The 24,123-nt window shown below is 34.5% G+C and overlaps 1 protein-coding gene across 4 annotated transcripts in view; it reads right to left on the bottom strand.

The window, feature by feature from the left end:
- The window catches only part of ADAMTS19 (ADAM metallopeptidase with thrombospondin type 1 motif 19), a 283,956-nt gene that overhangs the window by 101,727 nt on the left and 158,106 nt on the right, over window positions 1-24,123 (bottom strand). For all 4 annotated transcript variants that reach the window (XM_054488423.1, XM_063665471.1, XM_063665472.1 and 1 more), the window contains 3 exons: window positions 23,087-23,227; window positions 21,444-21,594; window positions 1,545-1,646 (listed from right to left, as the gene is read on the bottom strand). In XM_054488423.1, the coding sequence (XP_054344398.1) occupies window positions 1,545-1,646; window positions 21,444-21,594; window positions 23,087-23,227 (394 nt within the window). The remainder of the gene's footprint in view (window positions 1-1,544; window positions 1,647-21,443; window positions 21,595-23,086; window positions 23,228-24,123) is intronic.

Here is a 24,123-nt window from a genome sequence, read left to right as displayed (position 1 = left end):
AAACAATCCAGAAATGGCTGCAGAAAAGTTATATTCACCCATCCCTCTCATTGATGTACTCCCAGCTGTCAATTCTACTTCCCTCCCAAGAGGTAACTTCTAATTACACTTTGGAGTTTTGTGTTTATTTTTTATTTTTTATTTTTTTTGTCTTTGAAACAAGGTCTGGCTCTGTCGCCCAGGCTGGAGTGCAGTGGTGCGGTCTCGGCTTACTGCAACCTCTGCCTTCCGGGCTCAAGCAATCCTTCCACCTCAGCCTTCTGAGTAGCTGCGATTACAGGCATGCACCACCAAGCCTAGCTAATTTTATGAGTTTGAAAATATATACTTGTGTGTGTGTGTGTGCTTTTGTGTGTGTATTCACATCTGTATACACACTGTGTTTTCCTTAAATGTCAAACTGTATTGTAAAGTATCAATATTTCTGACATGCCTATCAACTAACAGCCATGTCTTATAGATCTCTTCAGGTTAGAACATATGTATCTCCCTCATTTTTTAACAACTACATTGTGACCATTCGTCTCCTAATGAATATTTTTATTGTTTCTCATATCTCACCATTACAAACTGCATCCTTGCCTAAGCATCTGCATGTGTATGTGTGAGTGTGTGTATGTGCGTCTGTGTGTGTACTTTCTTAAGAGGAATTTCTAGAAGTTGAATAGTTTCATTTCTGTCCATTTTTCAAATCGATATGTTTTTAAAATAAAACTCCACCTAATTTCATGTTTTCTACAAGTATTTCACCATAAGCAATCTATAGGTTCTTTAAGTTGCTATTTATTTTCAAATGTAATACACATTCATGCTCTTCAGAGGCAAGCTTTCTGATCTTAACAATTGAGTATAGTGATAAAAATTCTACTTTCCCATCACAGTATGCAAATTAGAAAATTATGTGAACTATTGATCTGTTATCTTTTGATTATGTTAACCATAATTATTAAATACATGTGAAATCCATCTTCTTCATATTCCTCAAAGGAAAATTAATTTTCAAAAGCAGTTATTTAGATCTGGAAATGTATACTAATAAATTTTTAAAGCCTTAGGAAGTACATTAAACTACACAGACAGCCAAATATTTACTAATCTCCAAATGTCAACTGGAATATTTTATGGATGATTATAATATTGACAAGGAAAAAATAATCAGTTGCTCTCCTAAGTCAATTATTTTATACTTGAAAAGATTCATTGGCAATGAGAAATTTTACCATTTATGCTATTATTTGTGCTTAATTTACTTCTGTTTAAAAAGTAAATTCACATTTTTGCTATATTAATGCATATATATGACTCTCAACATTCTCACAATCAACAACAAATAAAATAAAACCTCACCACATTGATATTAACAAAACAACCATGGATTTTAAAAAGTATAAATGTTAAAACTGATGAAATACTAATATTTTTGTATATACTGATATTATTCCATCAGTGCTAAGATGAATACCAATGTAACTGGCAGAGAAAATGCAAGTTTCTCAAGTTTCATCTAGTAGGCTCATTAAATTCAGACAACACAAATGACTTACCTTACCAGGGTCACAGTCAGTTCCATCCATTGGTGGGTCTAGCTTGGTTCTGCATTCTTTCTCACCTTCTACCTTGCACCATAATCCTGTGCAAATAACATGCTGAAAACAAAGGCACAATAACTAATAAGGGGAAGGTATCACATTTTTTTAAGTGAAGCCAATCATTAAGAAAGCTATTTTGATAGAACAACAAAAATTATTTGAAGAAAAATATGCCTTAGGTACTTAAAATATTAAACCTGTAATTGAAATAGTATAGGGCTCATTTATAGTGATGGGAAGATTGATACATAATGATAGAAAAATCTATTTCATAAAGTTAAATCTTTTAAAACTTCCTTAAATAAAACACATATGGTTACACAAGACGATGTAGATACAACAGAAAAAGTTAAGACAGAAATCATCATTTATATACTATGACACATGGACCAGGCTGGAAGAATAAGTTTGTTTTTGTGTTATAAATTCAGTGTCTGCTGCCCTAAAGTCTGTTCCCACTTATGCTCTGCTTTTATGCTTAAATGCCATGGTTAGTACTTTATTAATTCATTATATAGTCTTGACCCCTGACATAATATAGTCTTAGTGTGTATGTTTCTGTAAATTGTTATCAGTACTTTTTACTTCAGTATGAAGGATTTTTACATCTTCAGAACACGACGAAATTTTTCTATGGAAATGTTAAAGGGAATGAAAAATACTGGGATAAGGCAGCTGAAACATGGCAACAATAAGCAAAGAGAACTCTGAGGAAATGTAAAAGAAAAATTGTCAAAAACCTTAGACAGCTATAATTGTGGTCAGCTCAGAGACATAGATAGGAAGAGGCCAACATACATATTAAAGACTTTCTATTTCTGTAAGGTGGTTGACATTTTTTAGACTCAAACATATTGTTAACAATTGTGCAGAAATATGAAATCCATGAAGGACATTTAAAAGTGACTTAAAAATTTAGCTGAGTGTGGTGGTGTACACCCGTAAACCCAGTTACTCAGGAGGCTGAGGCACGAGAATTGCTTAAACCCGGGAGGCAGAGGTTGCAGTGAGCTGAGACAGTGCCACTGCACTCCAGCATGGGTGACAGGTGAGACTCTGTCTCAAAAAAGAAAAAAGAAAGTGAGTTGAGTATTAAATCTGTAGTGAAGATGACTGTGTTACTACCTATCCAGATACTGGGAGAAGAGGGTGGAGAAGAAAGGTCAATAAAGACAGAACAAGTAGAAATGGGAAAGGCATAGTTATGAAAAGGTGAGCAGACTGGTGCAATGGGAATAGGAATATCACGGGGGAGAGTAGTAAAGAACAAGGCTGAAAAGACAGAAGAGCCAGGAAAGACTAGGGACTTTATGTTTGTAGGGAAAAATAAGCCATTTAGCAGTTGACCAGCAGCAGATTGATAAGATAATAGGTTATTTTAGGAAACTTATTCTGGTGTTGGTGTTCAAAATAGACTAAAAATCACAGCAAAATTAAAGTCAACTTATGACCCAAATCTATTAGATATATTTGAAGAATATATTTAAATTGTAACAGACCTATTTGAAACATATATTCTTTCAATATATTTAATATTTAATTACCCTAATACTTACTTTGTTGCAAATCCCAAAATATTATTTTCCTATACTTTAGATTTCTGAACGGTTTGTAAGCTTTTAACAACAATTTACTGTGTATTTCAAAATCTCTAACAGCGAAATTGAAATGTTCCTAACACAAAGAAATGACAGATCCAATGAAATTCAATAGTCTATGGAGAGAGTGAGATATATTTAATTTACCTTACTTTCTTTTCTGTGACTTTTTTTCCAGCTTCAAAATCTGTCACACAAATATATCTTATTATATTTAGGATATGGTTTAGCTTAACTAGTGTGCTTCTTCTAACTGCCCATAGCATTTACCAAAAATTCATCTAGAAAATTATTGTAAAGAATGCCTATAAATCATATTGCCCCTTTGTAATATTTTAAACTCTTGAAAATAGGCAAAGAGTTCAGTTGTTTTTCATGTACTTTTGTGGAGACATTTAAGAGTATTTCAATTAGCAGATGTCTAACCTGAGCATTTTTGATTCTAAAAATATTTCACGCATCTAGGAACTTTCTGTCAAGGATGTTTGATAATTATGGGGTCAAATGTTGATTTTTCTTTAGAAGAAAATTCAAAGAAGAATTTTTCTTTACTTGCATTTAATAAAACTTTGTTATCGCATAACAATAATTATTTTATTCAAGTTAATTAGTTAACCAATGCATACTGAACTGAAAAAGCAAATCTACACTGTAGTTTTGGAATAATGCTTGCTTGTTGAACGTTGGTGGTGGTCTACATTCTGCCCTTCCACCATTATCTGCTGCTATTCGAAACGGCAGGTACTCTCACTGATTCCCACTTGAGACACTCAGAGCATACAAGCAAACTTGGCAGCTTTTCAAAATAAGCATGGTCATGTAGAATAAAATCTCTCTCAGAGATGTCTTTTACCCTTTCTGTTCTGCAGGTCTAGGGATCTTATGGTAAATAAATTACAGCCTCGGTCTTAAAAATAACTCAGATTTAGAAGTTCAAACCAAATTCCCACAAGTAAGGCAAGAAAATGTTGAAGAAATAGTATGGATAGTTTTCACCTTGAAAAGTGGAATACCTCAGATATGTCACATTAGAGGTACATAATAGCAAGCCCTTTCTAAAGGGCAGAATAGGGCATTACGGGTATTACATTAGAGACAAACACTGTCCATATGTTACACAGGCAAGAGTCAAATTTTTTTTCAACTTAGTTGCTGAAACCATTTAATAGGTCAGTTAAGAAAATAACTCTATAACTTAAAATGCTTGGCACAGGAATCCTCAACAGAGATGCAAAACCCAGCAGTTTCTAGCAAACTAATACAAATAATACGATATTCCTTTGTTATGCTTCTATAGTAACAGTTTATTAAAAGAATATAATATGTACTTGGATGTTTATCTCAAATAGGCTTTTTAAATGTTACATAAATGTACTATGTATTGAAACGGAAGGTTAATTGTCCTGTACAAATATTATAAAATTTATCTTCAAAGCTAACCTGTACCCATTACTTTCTTTACAGCAAATAGTTCCATTAAGATGTTCTGAAATTTATGTTAAAATAAGACAATTTTAACTGCATATGCATTGAAGTAATAATTAATCCTTGGACATATAACTACCTTCTTTTCCCTGCATTACTCTCTAAAATACATTTTCAATAACTTAACAGATTGCAAAGGAAATTCAGATATAAAATAAAATTTTAGAAACATTCTTTTCTAATAACAGAACTTTATTATAATTATTAGAATAGCTTGTGTGTGTGTGTGTGTGTGTGTGTGTGTGTATGAGACAGAGTACTAAAATAGGAAACAAAGACTCAAAAGGGAAAATAAAGCTGAACTCTAGTTCTTTATAAAGACTAATATAATTGAAAATTAATCAAGCAAAAAGAGAAGGCAAAAATAAATACTATTAGGAATAACAAATGAGGGCATAACAGATAACAGTTCAAACAGAAAATAGACATTATAATTAAGTCTATGTCAATACACTTGGAAACTATATGAAATTGAAAAATAGAAACTAAAAATTTACTAAAGTGAAACCAAGAAGAAATAGAAAAGGTGAACAATTCTATAATCACAGAATAGTTAAGCCTGTTAAAAATCTTCCCATAAAAATACACCTGTCCAGAGACTAACACTCTTTCAAGGAACTTAGATTTTCAACACAGAGAAACTTTCTAGAGAACAGAAAAAGAGAGCATCACTTCTTCTTTTTAACTTTTCTTTTAGGATTAGTGGTACATATGAAGATTTGTGACACACGTAAACATGTTTCCTAGGGGGTTATTGTACAGATTATTTCATCACCCAGGTATTAAGCCCAGTACCCAATCATGACCTTTTCTGCTCCTTTCCCTCCTCCCACGCTCCCCACTCAAGTAGGCCCTAGTGTCTGTTGTTTCCTTCTCTGTGTTCATAAGTTTGTATCATTTAGCACCCACTTGTAAGTGAGAACATGTGGTAGTTGGTTTGTTGTTGTTCCTGTTGTTTTTGAGACAGAGTCTCGCTCTTGTCACCCAGGCTGGAGTGCAGTAGCACAATCATTTTGGCTCAATGCAACCTCCACCTCCCGGGTTCAAGCGATTCTCCTGCCTCAGCCACCTGAGTAGCTGGGATTATAGGCACCTACCACCATGCCCTGCTAATTTTTGTACTTGTAGTAGAGATGGGGTTTTGCCAAGTTGGCCAGGCTGGTCTTCAACTCCTGACCTCAGTTGATCCGCCCGCCTCAGCCTCCCAAAGTGCTGGGATTATAGGCGTGAGCCACTGCGCCCGGCAGTATTTGGTTTTTTGTTCCTGTGTTAGTTTGCTGAGGATAATAGCCTACAGCTCTATCCATGTTCCTGTACAACTTCTAAAATCTATGATATCCAAACTAGGAGGGATTTTAAAAGAAAGTAAAAATAGTGATCTACTTCATGTATTAATTTAGAGCTGAATATGTTAAACAAATTTTAACAGACTGAATCTAGCCATGACCAAATTAGGTTTTCTTCCTCAGAATACAGGTAAGTTTGATATTAGGAATTTAATTAATATACTTGGGCATGTTAATAACTTAAAATCTATGATTTTTATATCTGTGGATACAAAATATGTGATGCAATTTAACATTCACTTAAACATCTTAGCAAACTAGTCATTGAAATTAATTTCTTTATAATTAAAGGGCATCTAAGAAAATCTATAGCAAATATCATGTCAAATATGGCAAGTTTTCTTTTCAGATTAGGCACATGGCAAAGATGATATCTTGACATCAGTGTAAGGAGGTGAATTTATGATATATTCAAAGAGGCAAAAAAGAGAAAAAAAAATCTGTCAATCTACACTCCTGAACTCAGCTAAAATTTTATTCAGGTTTGAAGGTTAAAAAAAGGCCCTTTCAATGAAACAAACACTGAGTGTTTACCTTCTATAGATCTGCCCCAAAGTTGCTTCTAAATGATGTTCTTTAAGAAAAAGAAATATGACTTTATAAGAAAGGACTGAAAAGCAATGGTGCAAATAGACTGATAAAAATGAGGATAAATCTTAATAAACATTGAATATATAATGTAACACTTACTGGATTTAAACATTAATTATAAACCTTCTTTTAGTGGGAAGAAATGCTAGAAATCTAGCTCATTTACATCCTAGAAACTTTATCCTTTAACAGAGAAGATTTGGCCACTGTCCACTGAACAAGTTTGACATTCTCTCTTTCACCTCCTCCATTCCACATACATAGCTACTGGCAGAAGTTGAGTGATAGGCATAGAAAGGGAAATGTAACACATGGACAGCCAATGAATGAAGCAGCAAGCTGCAAGGGACTCTTTCATGGTTACATCAGGAAGTGTTAAAGATAGGGAATAAAAATAAATTAAAAGAAAGGAGAACTGTTAATATCTATATAATGGGGCCCCCAAAGAAAACAATAAAAAGAAGGAAGAACCTATTTTAAATTTTTAAAGAAAAATGATACAGAATTAAGATAAAAAGATTCCCCTTCTGGAATGGTGGATTAATTTCTCAAAAAACCAACCCTCTTCTAGGTCTCAACTATAAACTGTGAACAGAATACAAAAAACAACTTCCTGAAGGCTCTGGAGAGTGAACCAAGGCAACATACTTTTGTTTTAAACTTTTGGCCAAACATGGTGGCTCGCGCCTGTAACCCCAGAACTTTGGGAGGCCGGGGCAGGTGGATCACCTGAGGTCAGGAGTTCGAGACCAGCCTAGCTAACACGGTAATACCTTGTCTCTACTAAAAATACAAAAATTAACCAGACATGGTGGCAGGCGCCTATAATTCCAGCTATTCAGGAGGCTGGGGAAAGAGAATTGCTTCAACCTGGGAGCTGGAGGTTGCAGTAAGGTGAGATCATGCCACTGCACTCCAACCTGGGCAACAGAGCAAGACTCTGTCTCGAATAATAAATAAATAAATAAATTTAACTTTTAAGTTCAGGGGTACATGTGCAGGTTTGTTATACCTGAACTTGTGTCATGGGGGTATGATGTATAGTTTATTTCATCACCCAGGTAGTAAGCCTAGTACCCATTAGATGTTTTTCCTGATCCTTTCCCTCCTCCCAGCCTCCACCTTCTAATAGGCTCCAATGTGTGTTGTTCCCCTCTGTGTCCATAAGTTCTTATCATTTAGCTCTCACTTATAAGTGAGAACATGTGGTATTTGGTTTTCTGTTCCTGCATTAGTTTGCTAATAATAATGGCTCCAGTTCCATCCATGTTGCTGCAAAGGACATTATCTCATTTTTTATGGCTGCATAGTATTCCATGGTGTATATGTTCCACATTTTCTTTATCCAGTCTATCACTGATGAACATTTAGGTTCATTCCATGTCTTTGCTATTGTGAATAGTGCTGCAGTAAACACATGCACGCATGTGTCTTTATAACAGAATAACTTATATTCCTTTGGGCATATACCCATTAATGGGATTGCTAATCAAATGCTATTTCTGTTTTTAGCTCTTTGAGGAATTGCCCCACTGTTTTCCACAATGGTTGAACTAATTTACACTCCCATCAACAGTATATAAGTGTTCCCTTTTCTCCACATCTCATCAGCATCTGTTATTTTTTGACATTTTAATAGTAGCCATTCTGACTAGTGTGAGACGGTATTACACTGTGGTTTTGATTTGCATTTCTCTAGTGATCAGCGATGTTCATATGATTGTTGGCTGCATGTATGTCTTCTTTTGAAAAGTGTCTGTTAATGTCCTTTGCCCACCTTTTATTGGGGTTGCTTATTTTTTGCTTGTAAACTTAAGTTTGCTATTGTTGCTGGATATTAGATCTTTGTTAGATTCATAGTTTGCAAAAATTTTCTCCCACTCTGTAGGCTGTCTGTCCACTCTTGGTGGAAACTTGATAGTTTATTTTGCTGTGCAGAAGCTCTTTAGTTGAATTAGATCCCATTTCTCTCTCTCTCTCTTTTCTTTTGCTTTTGTTGCAATTGCTTTTGGAGTCTTTGTCATGAAATCTTTGCTTGTTCCTATGTCCAGAATGGTATTGCCTAGTTTGTCTTCCAGGGTTTTTTATAGTTTCGGGTTTTACATGTAAGTATCTAATCCATCTTGAGTTAATTTTTCTGTATGGCCTAAAAAGGGGCCCACTTTCAATCTTCTGCATATGGCTAGTAAGTTATCCCAGAGCCATTTATTGAACAGGTTTGTCAAAAATCAGATAGTTGTAGGTTTGCAACCTTATTTCTGGGTTTTCCCTTCTGTTCCATTGGTCTATGTGTCTGTTTTGTCCCAGTATCATGTTGTTTTATTACTGTAGCCCTGGAGTATAGTTTGAAGTCAGGTAACATCATGCCTCCAGCTTTGTTCTTTTTGCTTGATTGCCTTGGCTATTTGGGCTTGTTTTTGTTTCTATATGAATTTTAAAATAGGTTTTCTAATTCTGTGAAGAATATCAATGGTAGTTTAATAGGAATAGCAGTTAATCTATAAATTGCTTTGGACAGTATGGCCATTTTAACAATACTGATTCTTCCTATACATGAGCATGGAATGTTTTTCCATTTGTGTCATCTCTGATTACTTTGAGCAGTATTTTCTATTTCTGCGTATAGAGATCTTTCACCTCCCTGGTTGGCTGTATTCCTAGGTATTTTATTTTTTGTGCATTGGAATTGTGAAAGTGATTGTGTTCAGCAGGCACACTTTTGAGGGGAACTGAAAAAACTGGCACAAGGTTAGTTCATCATCTTTGCAGCTTTAACCTGACAGATGCCCACTATTGTGTCCTGACATTAGGTGCCAACTGGAAAAACATATCATCTTATAGACTCATGAAGACAGAAACTGAGGTGGTCAAGGCTGCCATGAACTGAAGGGAGTGTCCTGACATTAGGTGCCAACTGGAAAAACATATCATCTTATAGACACATGAAGACAGAGACTGAGGTGGTCAAGGCTGCCATAAACTGAAGGGAGAATCCCAGAGGCAACAGAATTAGAGGAACTTAAATCTCCCCTTGGCACTGACCCATACATACACAACACACACTACGAATAGCACAGATAAGAGAAAAATGAATTGATCTAAGATACGAGCTGCTGCCTACAATAGATGAGACAAAATTTCCAGTTTAAATCTAATTAATGTAATTGCCTGTGAAAACAAAAAACAGTCTTTGAAGGAATATAACAGAATTCAGAGCCTCTACAACAGGGTCAGCAAACTCTTTCTGTAAATTGCCAAATAGTATGTATTTTAGGTTTCTTGGCCAGGTGGTCTCTGTTGCAACTATTCAACACTGCCATTGTAGCTTGAGGGCGGCCATAGAAAATAAATGAAAAAATGTGTGTCACTGTGTTCCAGTAAAACTTTAAGCCATAGTTTGCTCATGCTTGCTCTATAATATAACAATAACATTTCTAGTAGAGAAGTAAAAATTACTGGCATATGTAGAACAGCAAAATGCAACCCTTTCTTTAAAAATGTAAATAAACAATTCAAACCTGAGATGACACATGTGTTATGATTTTCATAAAATTTGAAACTGACTTTATGAATATACCTAGTGAGGTAACGGAAATTGGCTTGTAATAAATGAAAAGATATCTCAAGAGAAAAGTTTAAAAAAAGTAAATTGAAACTTTCACTTTAGATGTGAAAAATACAATATGTAAAATTAAAAGTTGACTGAATGGATTTGAGCAGGATGGAAATGATAAAAATTCAGTAAGCTTGAAAATAGTTTAAAGGAAATTACCCACTCTGAAGGAGAAAGGGAAAATATTGAAAAATATGAAAGATTTACAGAAAGCTGTGAGATTATATCAAAAAAATTAATGTGTGTAACTGTATTCTCAGGAGAGGATGGAGAGGTAGGAAAATATTTAAAGGAATGGTCACTAAAACTTCTTTCCAAATTTGAGAAAAGGCATAGATTTACAAAATCAATAAGTTCAACAATCCTCCAATGGGATAAATATGCAGTAAAGCATATGTAGACACATTATAGTCAAGCTTCTGAAAACCAAAGATAAGGAGAATATCTTGCACATAAACAGGGAGAAACAACAGATTACTTACAGGGAAATGACAATCCAAGGGCTATACATTTCTCATCTTAAACTATGGAGAAGAGAATATAGAGCAATGTTTCTGAGACGGTAAAAGAAAAAGAAAAAGTCAACCTATAATTTTATATCTACTGAAAATATATTTCAAAAATTAAGGTGAAATGAAAATTTTCAGGTGAAAGAAAATTAAGAGAATTTGTCATTAGCAACCCAACTAAAAGACACGGAGAAGGAAAATGAAACCAAAGGAAAACTCCTATCTTCAGGAAGTCATGAAGAACAATGGAAAGGGTAAATATCAAGCTAAAAGTAAAAGACTATTTTTACATTCTTAATCCTTAAAATACATGCAATGTATATTAAGTAAAATGTCTACAATTCTATTGTATGGTCTACAATGTACACAGATGCTATATATATATACATATATATGATGATGACTATAGTACAGAAAAACTGAATGAGGAAGTCTAAATGCACATACGTGGTTGCATAGTCCAATAATTCCAAATGAAATAGTACTATAATAACTCTAGATTCAGAAAAATTGAGGGTTTATATTTTAATCCCTAGAGGTGAGTTTGGCAAACTATGGCCTGGAGACTGGCCAACTGTCTTGCTCATCGACTTACATATTATCTATGGCTGATTTGAGCTAGAGCAGCAGATTTGAGTTGCAACAGAGGCTCTGCTGCTGACAAGCCTAATGTATTTACTGTCTGGCCCTTTAAATAAAGATATGTGATCCTAGACCTAGACTCAGATCAGGCCTCTTAAAGAGGTAAAGGATTATAGCTAAAAATGTAATAGATAAAGTAGGATCCTAAAGAGAATTCAAATAATATAAAAGTAAATTAATGGGGATCAGAGGGAAATAAAGAGTTAAAAAATAAATTATAAAATCTAGACCTAAATTCAAACACATTGTTTAATCAATGAATAAACATTAATGAACTACCTCAATTAAAAGGTTATCTTTTTTTTTTAATTTTTTTTTTTTGAGATGGAGTCTCGCTCTGTTGCCCAGGCTGGAGTGCAGTGGCGCGATCTCGGCTCACTGCAAGCTCTGCCTCCCAGGTTCACGCCATTCTCCTGCCTCAGCCTCCTGAGTAGCTGGGACTACAGGCGCCCGCCACTGGGCCCGGCTAAATTTTTTGTTATTTTTAGTAGAGATAGGGTTTCACTGTGTTAGCCAGGATGGTCTCAATCTCCTGACCTTGTGATCCGCCCACCTCGGCCTCCCAAAGTGCTGGGATTACAGGCGTGAGCCACCGCGCCTGGCCTATAATTTTTATAACAGATAAAAATCAAGACTTAACTACATGCTTATACTACAAGAGGCTCACTTGAAATAGTACACAGATACATTTAAACTAAATAAAAGCATAATATTATACCATGCAAAAAAATAAACACACAAAATCAGATTAATATCAGATATAATAAACTTCAATATAAAGAAGTTATACTTCTACCAGTGATAAAGAAGACTTTTCATAATGAAAATAAATGCAATAAAAAGACATAATACATCAAGAAGACATAACAATAACAACTGTATTACTGTCTTGCAATAAAGCTTTATGAGGTATGAATCAAAATCTGACATAACCGAAGGGAGTAGACAATTGCAGTCATAGTAGGATATTTAAATTCCCCACTTTAGCAATTATTAGAACATCTATACACATAATAAAAGATGATTTGTATAACTCTATTAATAACCTTGACCTAATTAATATTTATGAAACACAACTGTGGAAATACATTCTGTCATTCTGTCAAATGCATATAGTACTTTCACCTGGATAGATTATAAATGAGTCTCAATAAATTTAAAGAGCTCATGCAGAGCATATTTTTGGATCTAGGAGTGGAAAGTTTGGATCATATAAGAGGTGAATTCTTAAGTGATAAAAAAAAAAAAACACCTAAAATTTTCCCAAAGTGATTATACTATATTCCCAATAGTGGTATGTGAATTCTGATTGCTCTGTATTATCAGCAACAATTTAGTTTTTTCAATTCTTTAAACTTAAGACATTGCAATGTATATGCAAATGTAGGTCTTTATGGTTTTAATGTGCATTTCTTGATACAATATTAATGATGTTAAGCATCTTTTAAGGAGTTTGTTGGCTATCTGCATATCTTCATTTCTGAATTGTCTGTTGAAATGTTTTGCCCATTTTATTGCATTGCTTGGTCTTTTATTACTATTACAGGGATTATATATTTTGGACAACAACCCTTTGTCAGATATTCCTGTTGTAAATATTTTCACCCATTCTGTGGCTTACCTTTTCATTGTCTTAACAGAGTTTTCCTAAGATAAAATAATTTATTTTGATACATTTCAAACAATAATTTTCTGTTTTGTTTTTCTTTTATGGTTCATGCTCCTGGTGTCCTATTAAAAAAATATTTCCTCTACATTTTTCCCTGAAGTTTTATAGTTTCGTAGATTCCACATTTAAGTCTATAATACATTTAGGGTTAATTTTATCTTATGATATGATGTAATTTTAAAAGATAAATATCCAATTGTTCCAGCACAATTTGTTGAAAAGCTTTTCTTTACCCATTCAACTGCCGTGTTATTTTTGTTGAAATCAATTGTACACATATGTGAGAGTCTATAATTGGACTCTCCATGGTGTTCCACTGAGAAGTTAAGTCTCTCCTTTCGTCAACACCACATTGTCTTCATTACTGCAGCTTTGTAAGTCTTAAATCATGCAGTTTATGTCCAACTATTTCATATTAAGCCTTTTTTAAATCCAAATTCTTGTTGCCTCTGGAATTTTGCAATGCCAAATTACAGAGACTAGGCCTTCTATAGTTCTTCATAATATTAGGTTGGTGCGAACATAATTGTGGTTTTTGCCATTACTTTATTTCAATTCCAGTCTGTGCATTGGCTTCAAGGAGAGGTTTGAGAGAGTCCTACAAACTTGGATGAATCAAGTAGATACAGGAGAAATGTAAAACTGGAACTTTCCATGTCAATATTTAAAGTCATTATATGATTCAGTTATACTATAAACTTTTCTATCCATTTAATACATATGCAATTCATAGTGTGCCTAGTTCACAAAGACAGGATCTTAAGTTTCCTGGAGGTCTTCAATTTTATCACACTTCCTGCTTTTTCAAAAAAGGTTAACTCCTATGGGGCCACTTCTTACTATTTCTAGGGAAAAATCCTTCCATACCTCTGTATTTTCAGCCAGACTAAGTAATTTCAGGAAGCTATTACAATGACTTGATGCAGTTGGAGCTGGCTCAGCCACAAGATGCCAGATGGCCTGAAGGTACCAGGCACCAATTGCTTAGGACTCAGGAAAAAGGCCATCCAAGAAGTCAGCCATTAATTCTGCAAATTAATGCAGAAGAGGGAGCTATTATTGCCTGCGATCAACATGTTTCACCAGAATCTCTACATCTGTGCCTTTAAACATTTTGCAGATGTAAGTTGTTATCCTAAGCGTAAATTTATATCATTAATTAGATCAGCATTATGCAATAATGCTAAGCCTCTAATGTTTGTGTTTAAATATCTGTTTATAAGTATGGAAGTGAAACATCTAATTTAGATGCTATGGCCCAACTGCCTTTGTCAGATTCAGAGTTACCTTGTTTTTAAGATTTTGCCTGAAACATACATGTTGAAGGTTGCTGTGAACCCTCACACTACAAATCTTGATGTTTATTTGTAATTGATTAGAAATGAGCTGGTCATAAGGATGCCTAATTGAATTACGAATAAGCTGTGAAACAAGCTACCTGCCCTATAGCATAGGTAGGCTTTTATGTAGTCATTGCATTAATATTCTAAAAGGTTATCATGTTATCTACATGAGTGAAAAATTTAGAATCAGTACCCCATTATTTGATTGATTCACTTATCAAATATTTATTGAGCACTTATTTGGGTGCTAGAGATATAATGACAAAAGAGCTGACAACTCTGCTAATGTTAAGGAGCTTACCATATAGGAGATTTGTTTTGTATAGCACTTAGATGACAGACTGCCAGGTATGGTGACTCCACATAGAGCCAATTGACGGTGTATATGTATGTAGCAGAACTACAGTCATGCTTTGCTTAATGATGGAAATACATTTTGAGAAATGTGTCATTAGGCAATGTAGTCATTGTGTGAACATTGTAGAGTGTACTTACACAAGCCTAAATGATATAGCCTACTACACACCTAGGCTATATGGTGTATCCCATTGTTTCCAAGCTACAAACCTGTATAGCATGTTACCATGCTGTATATTGTAGGCAACTGTAAAACAATCCTAAGTATTTGTGCATCTAAACATAGAAATGTTACAGTAAAAATACAGATTATAATCTTATAAGACCATTGTTGCATATGTGGTCCATTGACTGAAATGTTATTACGTAGTGCACAACTATTTTCAGTCTTCTACAGTTATAACTATTTTCTGCTATATTTTTAAGTTATACTTCCTGACACATTATATATTCAGGCATTCCCATATAGTTTCAAATAATGGTGTGTCAAACCCTTTTGGGAAAAAATATCAACCGTCTAATCTCAGCCTTCATTTTGCTCCACTTGTCTTCAGCTTCTAAAAAAAAACTTTTTTATACTTTAATTTTAAGTTCAGGGGTATATTACAGGTTTGCTATATAAGTAAACTCATGTCACAGGGGTTTGTTGTACAGATGATTTCATCACCCATGTACTAAGTCTAGTACTCAATAGTTATTTTTTTCTGATCCTCTCCCTCCTCCCAACCTCCAGCCTTCAGTAGGCCCTAGTGTCTATTGTTCCCTTCTTTGTGTTCATGAGTTCTTATTATTTAGCTCCCAATTATAAGTGAGAACAAATGGTATTTGGTTTTTTGTTCCTGCATTAGTTTGCTAAGGATAATGGCCTCCACCTCCATCCATGTTCCTGCAAAAGACATGATCTCATTCTTTTTTATTGCTGCATAGTATTCCATAGTGTATATGTACCACATTTTCTTTATCCAACCTGTCACTACTGGGCATTTAGGTTAATTCTATGTCTTTGCTATTGTGAACAGTGCTGCAGTGAACATCCACATGCATGTGTCTTTATAGTAGAATGATTTATATTGCTTTGGGTATATACTCAGTAATGGGATTGCTGGGTTGAATGGTAATGACGGGTAGTTACGTTTTTAGCTCTTTAAGGAATTGCCACACTGCTTTCCACAATAGTGGAACTAATTTACACTCCCATTAACAGTGTATAAGTCTTCTCTTTTCTCTGCAACCTCACCAGCATCTGTTATTTTTTGATTTTCTAATAATAGCCATTCTGATTGGTGTGAGATGTTATCTCATTGTCGTTTTGATATGTATTTATCTAATCATCAGTGTTACTGACCTTTTTTTAATATGTTTGCTGGCTGCATGTCTTTTGGAAAGTGTCAGTTCTTGTTCTTTGTCCACTTTTTAATGGGGTCGGTTTTTCCTTTTAAATTTGTTTAAGTTCTTCCCATTCTGTAGGCTGTCTCTTTACTCTATTGATGGTTTCTTTTGCTGTGCAGAGCTCTTAAGTTTAATTAGGTCCCATTTGTCAAATTTTGTTTTTGTTGAAATTGCTTTTGGAATCTTTGTCATGAAATCTTTGCTCATTCCTATGTCCAGACCAGTTTGCCTAGGTTGTTTTCCAGGATTTTTACAGTTTTAGGTTTTATATTTAAGTCTTCAGCTTTTGATACAGCTGATCAATCTCTCTTTGAAAAATATCCTCCTCACATAGCCTCCAAGATCTTAATTTGCTTTGGTTCTATTCCTACCTCAATATACTTCAGCATTTTATTTTTTCTTTCTCCTCATTTTCCTAAACTCTAAATGTTGCATTGACCTGGGTCTTAGTCCTTGAAACTTTTCTAACTCACTTGCAATTGTTATTTAGTATCATGTCCCCAATATCTTACACTTCTTAATGACTTCCAAATATATATCATGGACCTGCTTACATTCCTACTTGGATGTGTAATGGGCATCTCACAACATGACCCACAATGAATTCCAGGGCATTTTGCATTCTGTTTTCTCTTGCTATATTCCTCCCAAGATAAATGCATAGCTTGTTCTCCCACTTTCTTCAGATCGCTAAACAAATGTCACCTTTCTAGGAAACTTTCCCAGGTCACCTTATATGAAATAACACCATCCTAACCATCTACCTTGGTAGTACTTCCTGTTTCACCTGAGTTTATATTCTAAACAATTATCATCAACTAACATATTAGATATGCATTTGCTTATATTTCCTCCAACTAAAATGTAAGTTCCATGGAGGTAGGATCTTTGATTCCTGCTGTATTATTTGTGCTTCATACAGTGCCTGGAAAGTAGTTGGAACTTAATAAATATTTGTCAAATCAATGACTGAATATGTAAATTATCTTTTCCATGGTTCTATCTATCTATCTATCATCTATTAGGTTACTACACTTTACATGCTGTACTGATTTGGGACTGGAATATAAGAGTGGAGAGAAAATAAAAAGGAGAACATTTCTGGAAACCTTAAACCTAAAACTTAACTTTATTAGCACAATGTGTAGTTTTAAAACAAGGCAACATCCTAGGATACTGAGAAACAGATTTAAAAAACCTAAATAAACAATCATATTTTCAGAGATCAAGGAAAAAAAATCTGTGCAGATAGGTTATTGGGAAATAATCATATGAATAGAGCAAATAGCTTAGCAAAATAAATCAATTAAGGTACTGGTTAAAACTGATAGTATAGGTGCTATAGGAGACAAAAAAAATTAGTTTAAATACGAGATCTGATCTAAGGGTTTTCCCACAGAGAAGACAATACAGCATATAAAGAAGTTTGAGTTCCATAAGAGACTGGAGAGCATAGTGGTTACAGTGCATCCTGATTTTTGGGAGTTAGACATAATCTGAGTTTGGATCTAGCATTCTCTGTTAATAGGTATAAGAACTTCAAAGTATTATTTAACTGCTCTAGACCTCAAATTGTTGATTTGTAAAATAGGACTAGACAATATGGTATTTAATGGTTATAAGAATCAAATTATGGTTTTAGGTCTAACATTTAAGTCTTTAATCCATCTTGAATTAATTTTAAATGTTAGACCTAAAACCATAAAAACCCTAGAAGAAAACCTAGGTAATACCATTCAGGACATAGGCATGGGCAAGGACTTCAGGACTAAAACACCAAAAGCAATGGCAACAAAAGCCAAAACAGACAAATGGGATCTAATTTAACTAAAGAGCTTCTGCACAGCCATAGAAACTACCATCAGAGTGAACAGGCAACCTACAGAATGGGAGAAAATGTTTGCAATCTACCCATCTGATAAAGGGCTAATATCCAGAATCTACAAAGAACTTAAACAAATTTACAAGAAAAAATATCAAACAACCCCATTAAAAAGTGGGCAAAGGATATGAACAGACACTTTTCAAAAGAAGACATTTATGCAGACAACAGACACATGAAAAAATGCTCATCATCACTGGCCATCAGAGAAATGCAAATCAAAACCACAATGAGATACCATCTCACACGAGTTAGAATGGCGATCATTAAAAAGTCAGGAAACAACAGGTGCTGGAGAGAATGTGGAGAAATAGGAACACTTTTACACTGGTGGTGGGAGTGTAAACTAGTTCAACGATTGTGGAAGACAGTGTGGCGATTCCTCAAGGATCTAGAACTAGAAATACCATTTGACACAATGATCTCATTGCTGGGTATATACCCAAAGGATTATAAATCATGCTACTATAAAGACACATGCACACATATGTTTATTGTGGCACTATTCATAATAGCAAAGACATGGAACCAACCCAAATGTCCATCAATGATAGACTGGATTAAGAAAATGTGGCACATATACACCATGGAATACTATGCAGCCATAAAAAGGATGAGTTCATTTCCTTTGTAGCTACGTGGATGAAGCTGGAAACTATCATTCTGAGCAAACTATTGCAAGGTCAGAAAGCCAAACAACCCATGTTCTCACTCACAGGTCGAAACTGAACAATGAGAACACTTGGACAAAGGGTGGGGAACATCACACACCAGGGCCTATTGTGGGGTTGGGGGATGGGGGAAGGACAGCATTAGGAGAAATACCTAATGTAAATGATGAGTTAATGGGTGCAGCAAACCAACCTGGCACATGTATACATATGCAACAAACCTGCACATTGTGCACATGTACCCTAGAACTGAAAGTATAATAAAAAAAGAAAAAAGTGTCAAATTACATCATAAAATAAATAATTTAACACACTATGTGGAAGATATTTAGAGGTCAAAACATTGTAGAATGGCACTAGCAAAATTTAATTGCATGTGATATATTAAAATAATTTCTAAAAGCATGTAAAATAGTATTTATGGAAAAGAATCTACAGTTTAACAGAATCGTGTGTAGTTGATCATCTGCTGAGCTTTTACAGTAGGAATGCTTTATAAAAGATGAACATTTTGGATGAACTGATCCATTGATGAGTTCTATCAATTCTCTATACCACATGAACTGAAAATGTCTCCTGTGCAATGCTTTGGTGACAGTGACCACAAAGAGCCTACTTTATTGCCTAAAATAATAGTAACTTCAGCCTGTAAAAGCGTCTGCCCACAAACCCAAACCTTTGTACCTCAAAAACTTTCATTTTACCATGAAGATTTAAGAAAGAGGATTGTGACCAGACTTTTGATTGTCTAAAGACTCAGAGGTGAAAGCAGAGTGAAGGAGGTGAGTAGATGAGGTCAGAGAGGTACTGGAGACAGACCTTACAGAACCAATGTCATAATTGTCACACACGATGTGGAGTTCCAAGGATCCATGGCTGTGCCACATGTAAACCCTTTGGAATTAGATCACAGTTACATAGCAACACCAGTTCCTTTCAAGCTCCACAGTCCATACAGCCTTTTTTTTTTTTTTTTGAGATGGAGTCTCACTCTGTCGTCCAGGCTGGAGTGCAGTGGCGCTTCGGCTCACTGCAAGCTCCACCTCCCAGGTTCACGCCATTCTCCTACCTCAGCCTCCCGAGTAGCTGGGACTACAGGCGCCTGCCACCATGCCCAGCTAATTTTTTTTTTTTTGTATTTTTGGTAGAGATGGGGTTTCACCATGTTAGCCAGGATTGTCTTGATCTCCTGACCTCGTGATCCGCCCATCTCGGCCTCCCAAAGTGCTGGGATTACAGGTGTGAGCCACCTCGCCTGGCCCATACAGCCTTTTACACATCACATTTGATGCAGCTCCAACTCCACACATTCACTCATTTTAATTCTAAATCATTTGTTCACTGGATATTTCACTTACTCTGTGCCAGTCCCTAGGCTAGATGCTGGAGAAACTCACTCTGCCCTCATGCAGCTTACATACTGGTGAGTGAAACTGATCAAAAGCAATTAATAAACAAATAAGTGTACAACTCTTTTAATAAGAACCACAAACCAAAGACAGCATTCAATATATTATAATGTCATATGCTTTGTTCCTTATAGAGGATCTTAATTATGCTGACAGTTACCCCAAACAGCATTATTCTCAACAAAGCCAAACTCCTTTGAGGCATTCACAGAAACTGTGGCCGGGTAAAATAGGCTATGTTTCAGCGATATTTAACTAATTTACTCTCAGTGTGGTTATCAGTTTATTCCTGAAGTACAATGTGTATGTGTGTGTGTGTTAGGAAGAGGTGAGAGGAAATGGGCAGATAGGGGATGGGCAGCAGGAAAGAAAAAAAAAAGGTTACTAGAGCTTAAACTCTTCCATCAGTTAAGAAGGTCATTTTGCTTCATCCTTTAGATTTTATGGACCTAACACTACTGTCCTCTCTGAGTATTTACTGACTACTGGAATATTAATATGTAAACACTGCTTTACCATTATACATTTTCCCTTTTCTTCCAGTTTATGTAGAAATGTACTCTCTTAATTTTTGTTCCTATAAAAGATACTTTTAAAAATTTATTTTCAGGATTAAAATGTATAGTTCCTCCTCCAGAATTATATGTTCATATTATTGCATTTTTATCAATTATATGTTTATATTATTGCATTTTTACCCATTTCCATATAACAAAATACAGTTGGCCCTCCCTGTTTGTAGTTTCCACATCCAGGGATCCAACCAACCACAGATTAAAAAAAAATTAAAAAAAAAATAACAATACAACAATATAAATAATACAAATAATAAAATAACATAGTATAATAATTACATAGCATTTACAATATATCAAGTTCTGCAAGTAATCTAGGGATGATTTAAAGTATTTGGGAGGATGTGGGTAGGTCATATGCAAATACTACATTATTTTTCATAAGGGACTTTAGCAGCTGGGAGTTTTGGTATCTGCTCAGGGAACGGGATGTGGGTACCGAAACCAATTACTGCAGATAATGGAGAGAAAACTGTATGGGATTTAAAACAGAAGCATTGAACTGACATAATAAAAATACTTCCCTGATATCAATGTAATTTTCAAAGTAGAAATTATTAGGTCTTTCTTTATTGACTTTGATTAAATGCTCACATCTTATTTCTGTCGCTTCCAAACTATAAGAAAAAAATGCACAAACCTTTTCTTAGAAAATCCTTCTTCTATATATTGGGGTGCTTTTGATCCACAAACCCTAAAGTAATGTTACCTTCTCCTACCAATCAATACTTCTAAACAATGAATGAACACACAAAAACCCCACTTGGATCTTTACCTGCATCTCCTGACAAAAAGAAGCCAATGGCCCAAAAAGGATCTGGCATTGTTCATCAGCAGTGTATGTCATCCCCGGCAGCTTGGAGGGAACCATCACAGAACTGACACTCTGCGGATTTGTTTGTAGCAAGCAGTTACTGGCCTTTGACCTGGCAATAGGCAGGTATGTGTAAAATTTTGAATTTAATGTAAAAAGCTGATATGATTAGTTAGCATACAAGAAGAAACACTTTTATAATATCAAAAATATATTTTTACTTTAAGCTCTTCTATTGAATACTCATAGAAATTATTCTATATGTCCAAAATCATTTATTGACAATGAAGATAATCGTAATAAATAATTTTCAAGTTAAAAACTTTATGGTGTATAAAACACACTCATATGAATTAACTCAGCTGATCTACATAACACTGTGAAGTCGGTGTGATTTTATGCATTTAATAGGTATAGAAGCTCAGAATCAGAGAGTAATTTGCCCAAAAGTAGTATGTGAATGTAAGATATCAGCTATATTTGGGGATTTAAAGAATGTATGGAAAGCATCCTCATCTAATATTAACAGTGTAGATATATTTGTGCTTGACATTGTAATACAACTTTGTATACAACTCTGTAATATATTTTAAAGTGGTATTTGATGTCATAGGAGTCCTGATTCATGTGAAGGCAGCCATACAAAATCATGCATGTTCCTTAGGAACTCATTAGGGCCTACAGAAGGGCTGCTGATGCAGCTACTGATGGTGTGTCTGAAATATCACATGCTCTGAGTGCTCTTCTCTAGACTGTTATGACAAAGAACATGCACAGAATATATTGTACGTACTTTAGAGCAAAGCTATGGTAATGTGAGAAACGTTATAGTTTGACAGATTTCATAGCCATTTAATAGAAAAATGGGCTTAACTATTTAAAGGATATACAAAAGTGAATAAAGTTCATCTGTGTAGTGAGTTTAGCAAGCTAGGTGTTCCTGTATTTCTCATTAAGACTTGTTTTGGATACCTTAAGCATCTCACTAACTACCTTGCATATTGCTTACTGCTTCAGGTGATCCTTCTATAATTATAGAAATAAGTGCTTTAAAATGAACAAGTGCTTTAAAATGAAAATGAGAACAACAGTAATATTTTTCATTTACTTTTCGAACAAGACAGAAGCTAAGTGTTACTGCCACTGAATGTGGAAAAGGGCTATGATAATGGTGGAAACTATTTATTAATGAAAAAACATTTGAAGTGTAGATGTACTACAAACAAAAAGTGAAGATTTTGTTAGAGGGGCTCTGATCTTCATGACAATAGATGTGCTGGGTGATGAACAGTGTGAATATTTCCACTGGGAAAAATTGAAGAGGCAATTAAATACTGTGACAGATTTGCAAAATCATTATAACAATTTTTCAATCTTACAAATAATCTTAACTGTCCTTTTTGAATGTAGAAATTAAAAAGCAGGAGGTTAAATAACATGTCCCAAACTACACCATGAGTCAATGGAAAAGCCAGGATTGGAACCAAGTGCCTTCAGTTTTACTCTGGTGGCCTTTCCACTTTGCCACACTGGCTTCTCTATTTGTGAAAAGAAGCAGCACACATAAACATTCACAAGGCAAAAACAATAAGTGACCTCCATACCTGAGAAATCTTTCCAAATCTTCCTTGCTACATCGAGACCATGAAACGTCACCAAGATTCTGTCCTTTAATCCATTCACCAGACATGATATGAAGACCATCAGCACACGATGGGTGGTCATTGTCATGGTTAATGCCCATGCTGATTTGGAATACAATAAAATTTTAAAATTTACACTAAGTAAATGTTACATGTTAACTTTTTATAACTGCAGTTAAATAATGGTTAAAATACTTAAAATACTGGGAGCCAAATTTGTTTTAAGGAAAATAGTTTCAAAATAAAATTAGATTTCAGATTAAGTTACTTTTTAAATTTTGTTACCCCAATTTAAGGTAAATATTTTTATTTAATAAAAAACATTTCCCTAATCAACCTATAAAATGACATGTTTAGGTCCTTTATACGGAAATGACCTATAAATATATTCTTTGCATAATAGTATGTATGAAACTCAGAAATAATACATTTATATTTAACCACACTAGATTCTTGCTGTTGCCTGAATCAAATTTTCTTTAAAATTTGATTTGAAAACACATTGTTTACCAAATTTGAAACCTCATTAATCTATTAATTTCCTATGTCTTTCATTAGACCATCTTCTTCCTCCCACATCATATAACACAAATTATCCTGGCCTTCTTTGTCTTTTTTTAATGAATCCTGAATCTGTTAAAATTCTATTCTAAAAGTTGGACTTATTTCTAAATAGATGTTCTAGAAACACCTTCAATTTAGTATGTCTAAAGACTGCCTTTCTTACTTTCTCTTTCAATTCTCTATTTACTCCTCTATTCTATTTTTCTCTTGCTCTCTTTTTATGCTTTTGCTAGCTACTAAGTTCGGCCAAATAAAGAATCTTCAAGTCATCATTTATTTTTTTCCTTTCCTAAATTATCACATATGCTCTATTTTATTTACTGTTAGAGGCAAGCCTTGCCAACTCTACCTTCTAAGTATTTTACTCAACTGTTATCTCCCTTCTGTCCTATAGTTACTATTAAAATTATTGTATTGTATCCTTATTACAGTAT

Source organism: Pongo pygmaeus, chromosome 4 (genome assembly GCF_028885625.2).
Source record: "Pongo pygmaeus isolate AG05252 chromosome 4, NHGRI_mPonPyg2-v2.0_pri, whole genome shotgun sequence".
NCBI lineage: Eukaryota > Metazoa > Chordata > Mammalia > Primates > Hominidae > Pongo > Pongo pygmaeus.
This window is presented reverse-complemented; position numbering and strand designations above follow the sequence as displayed.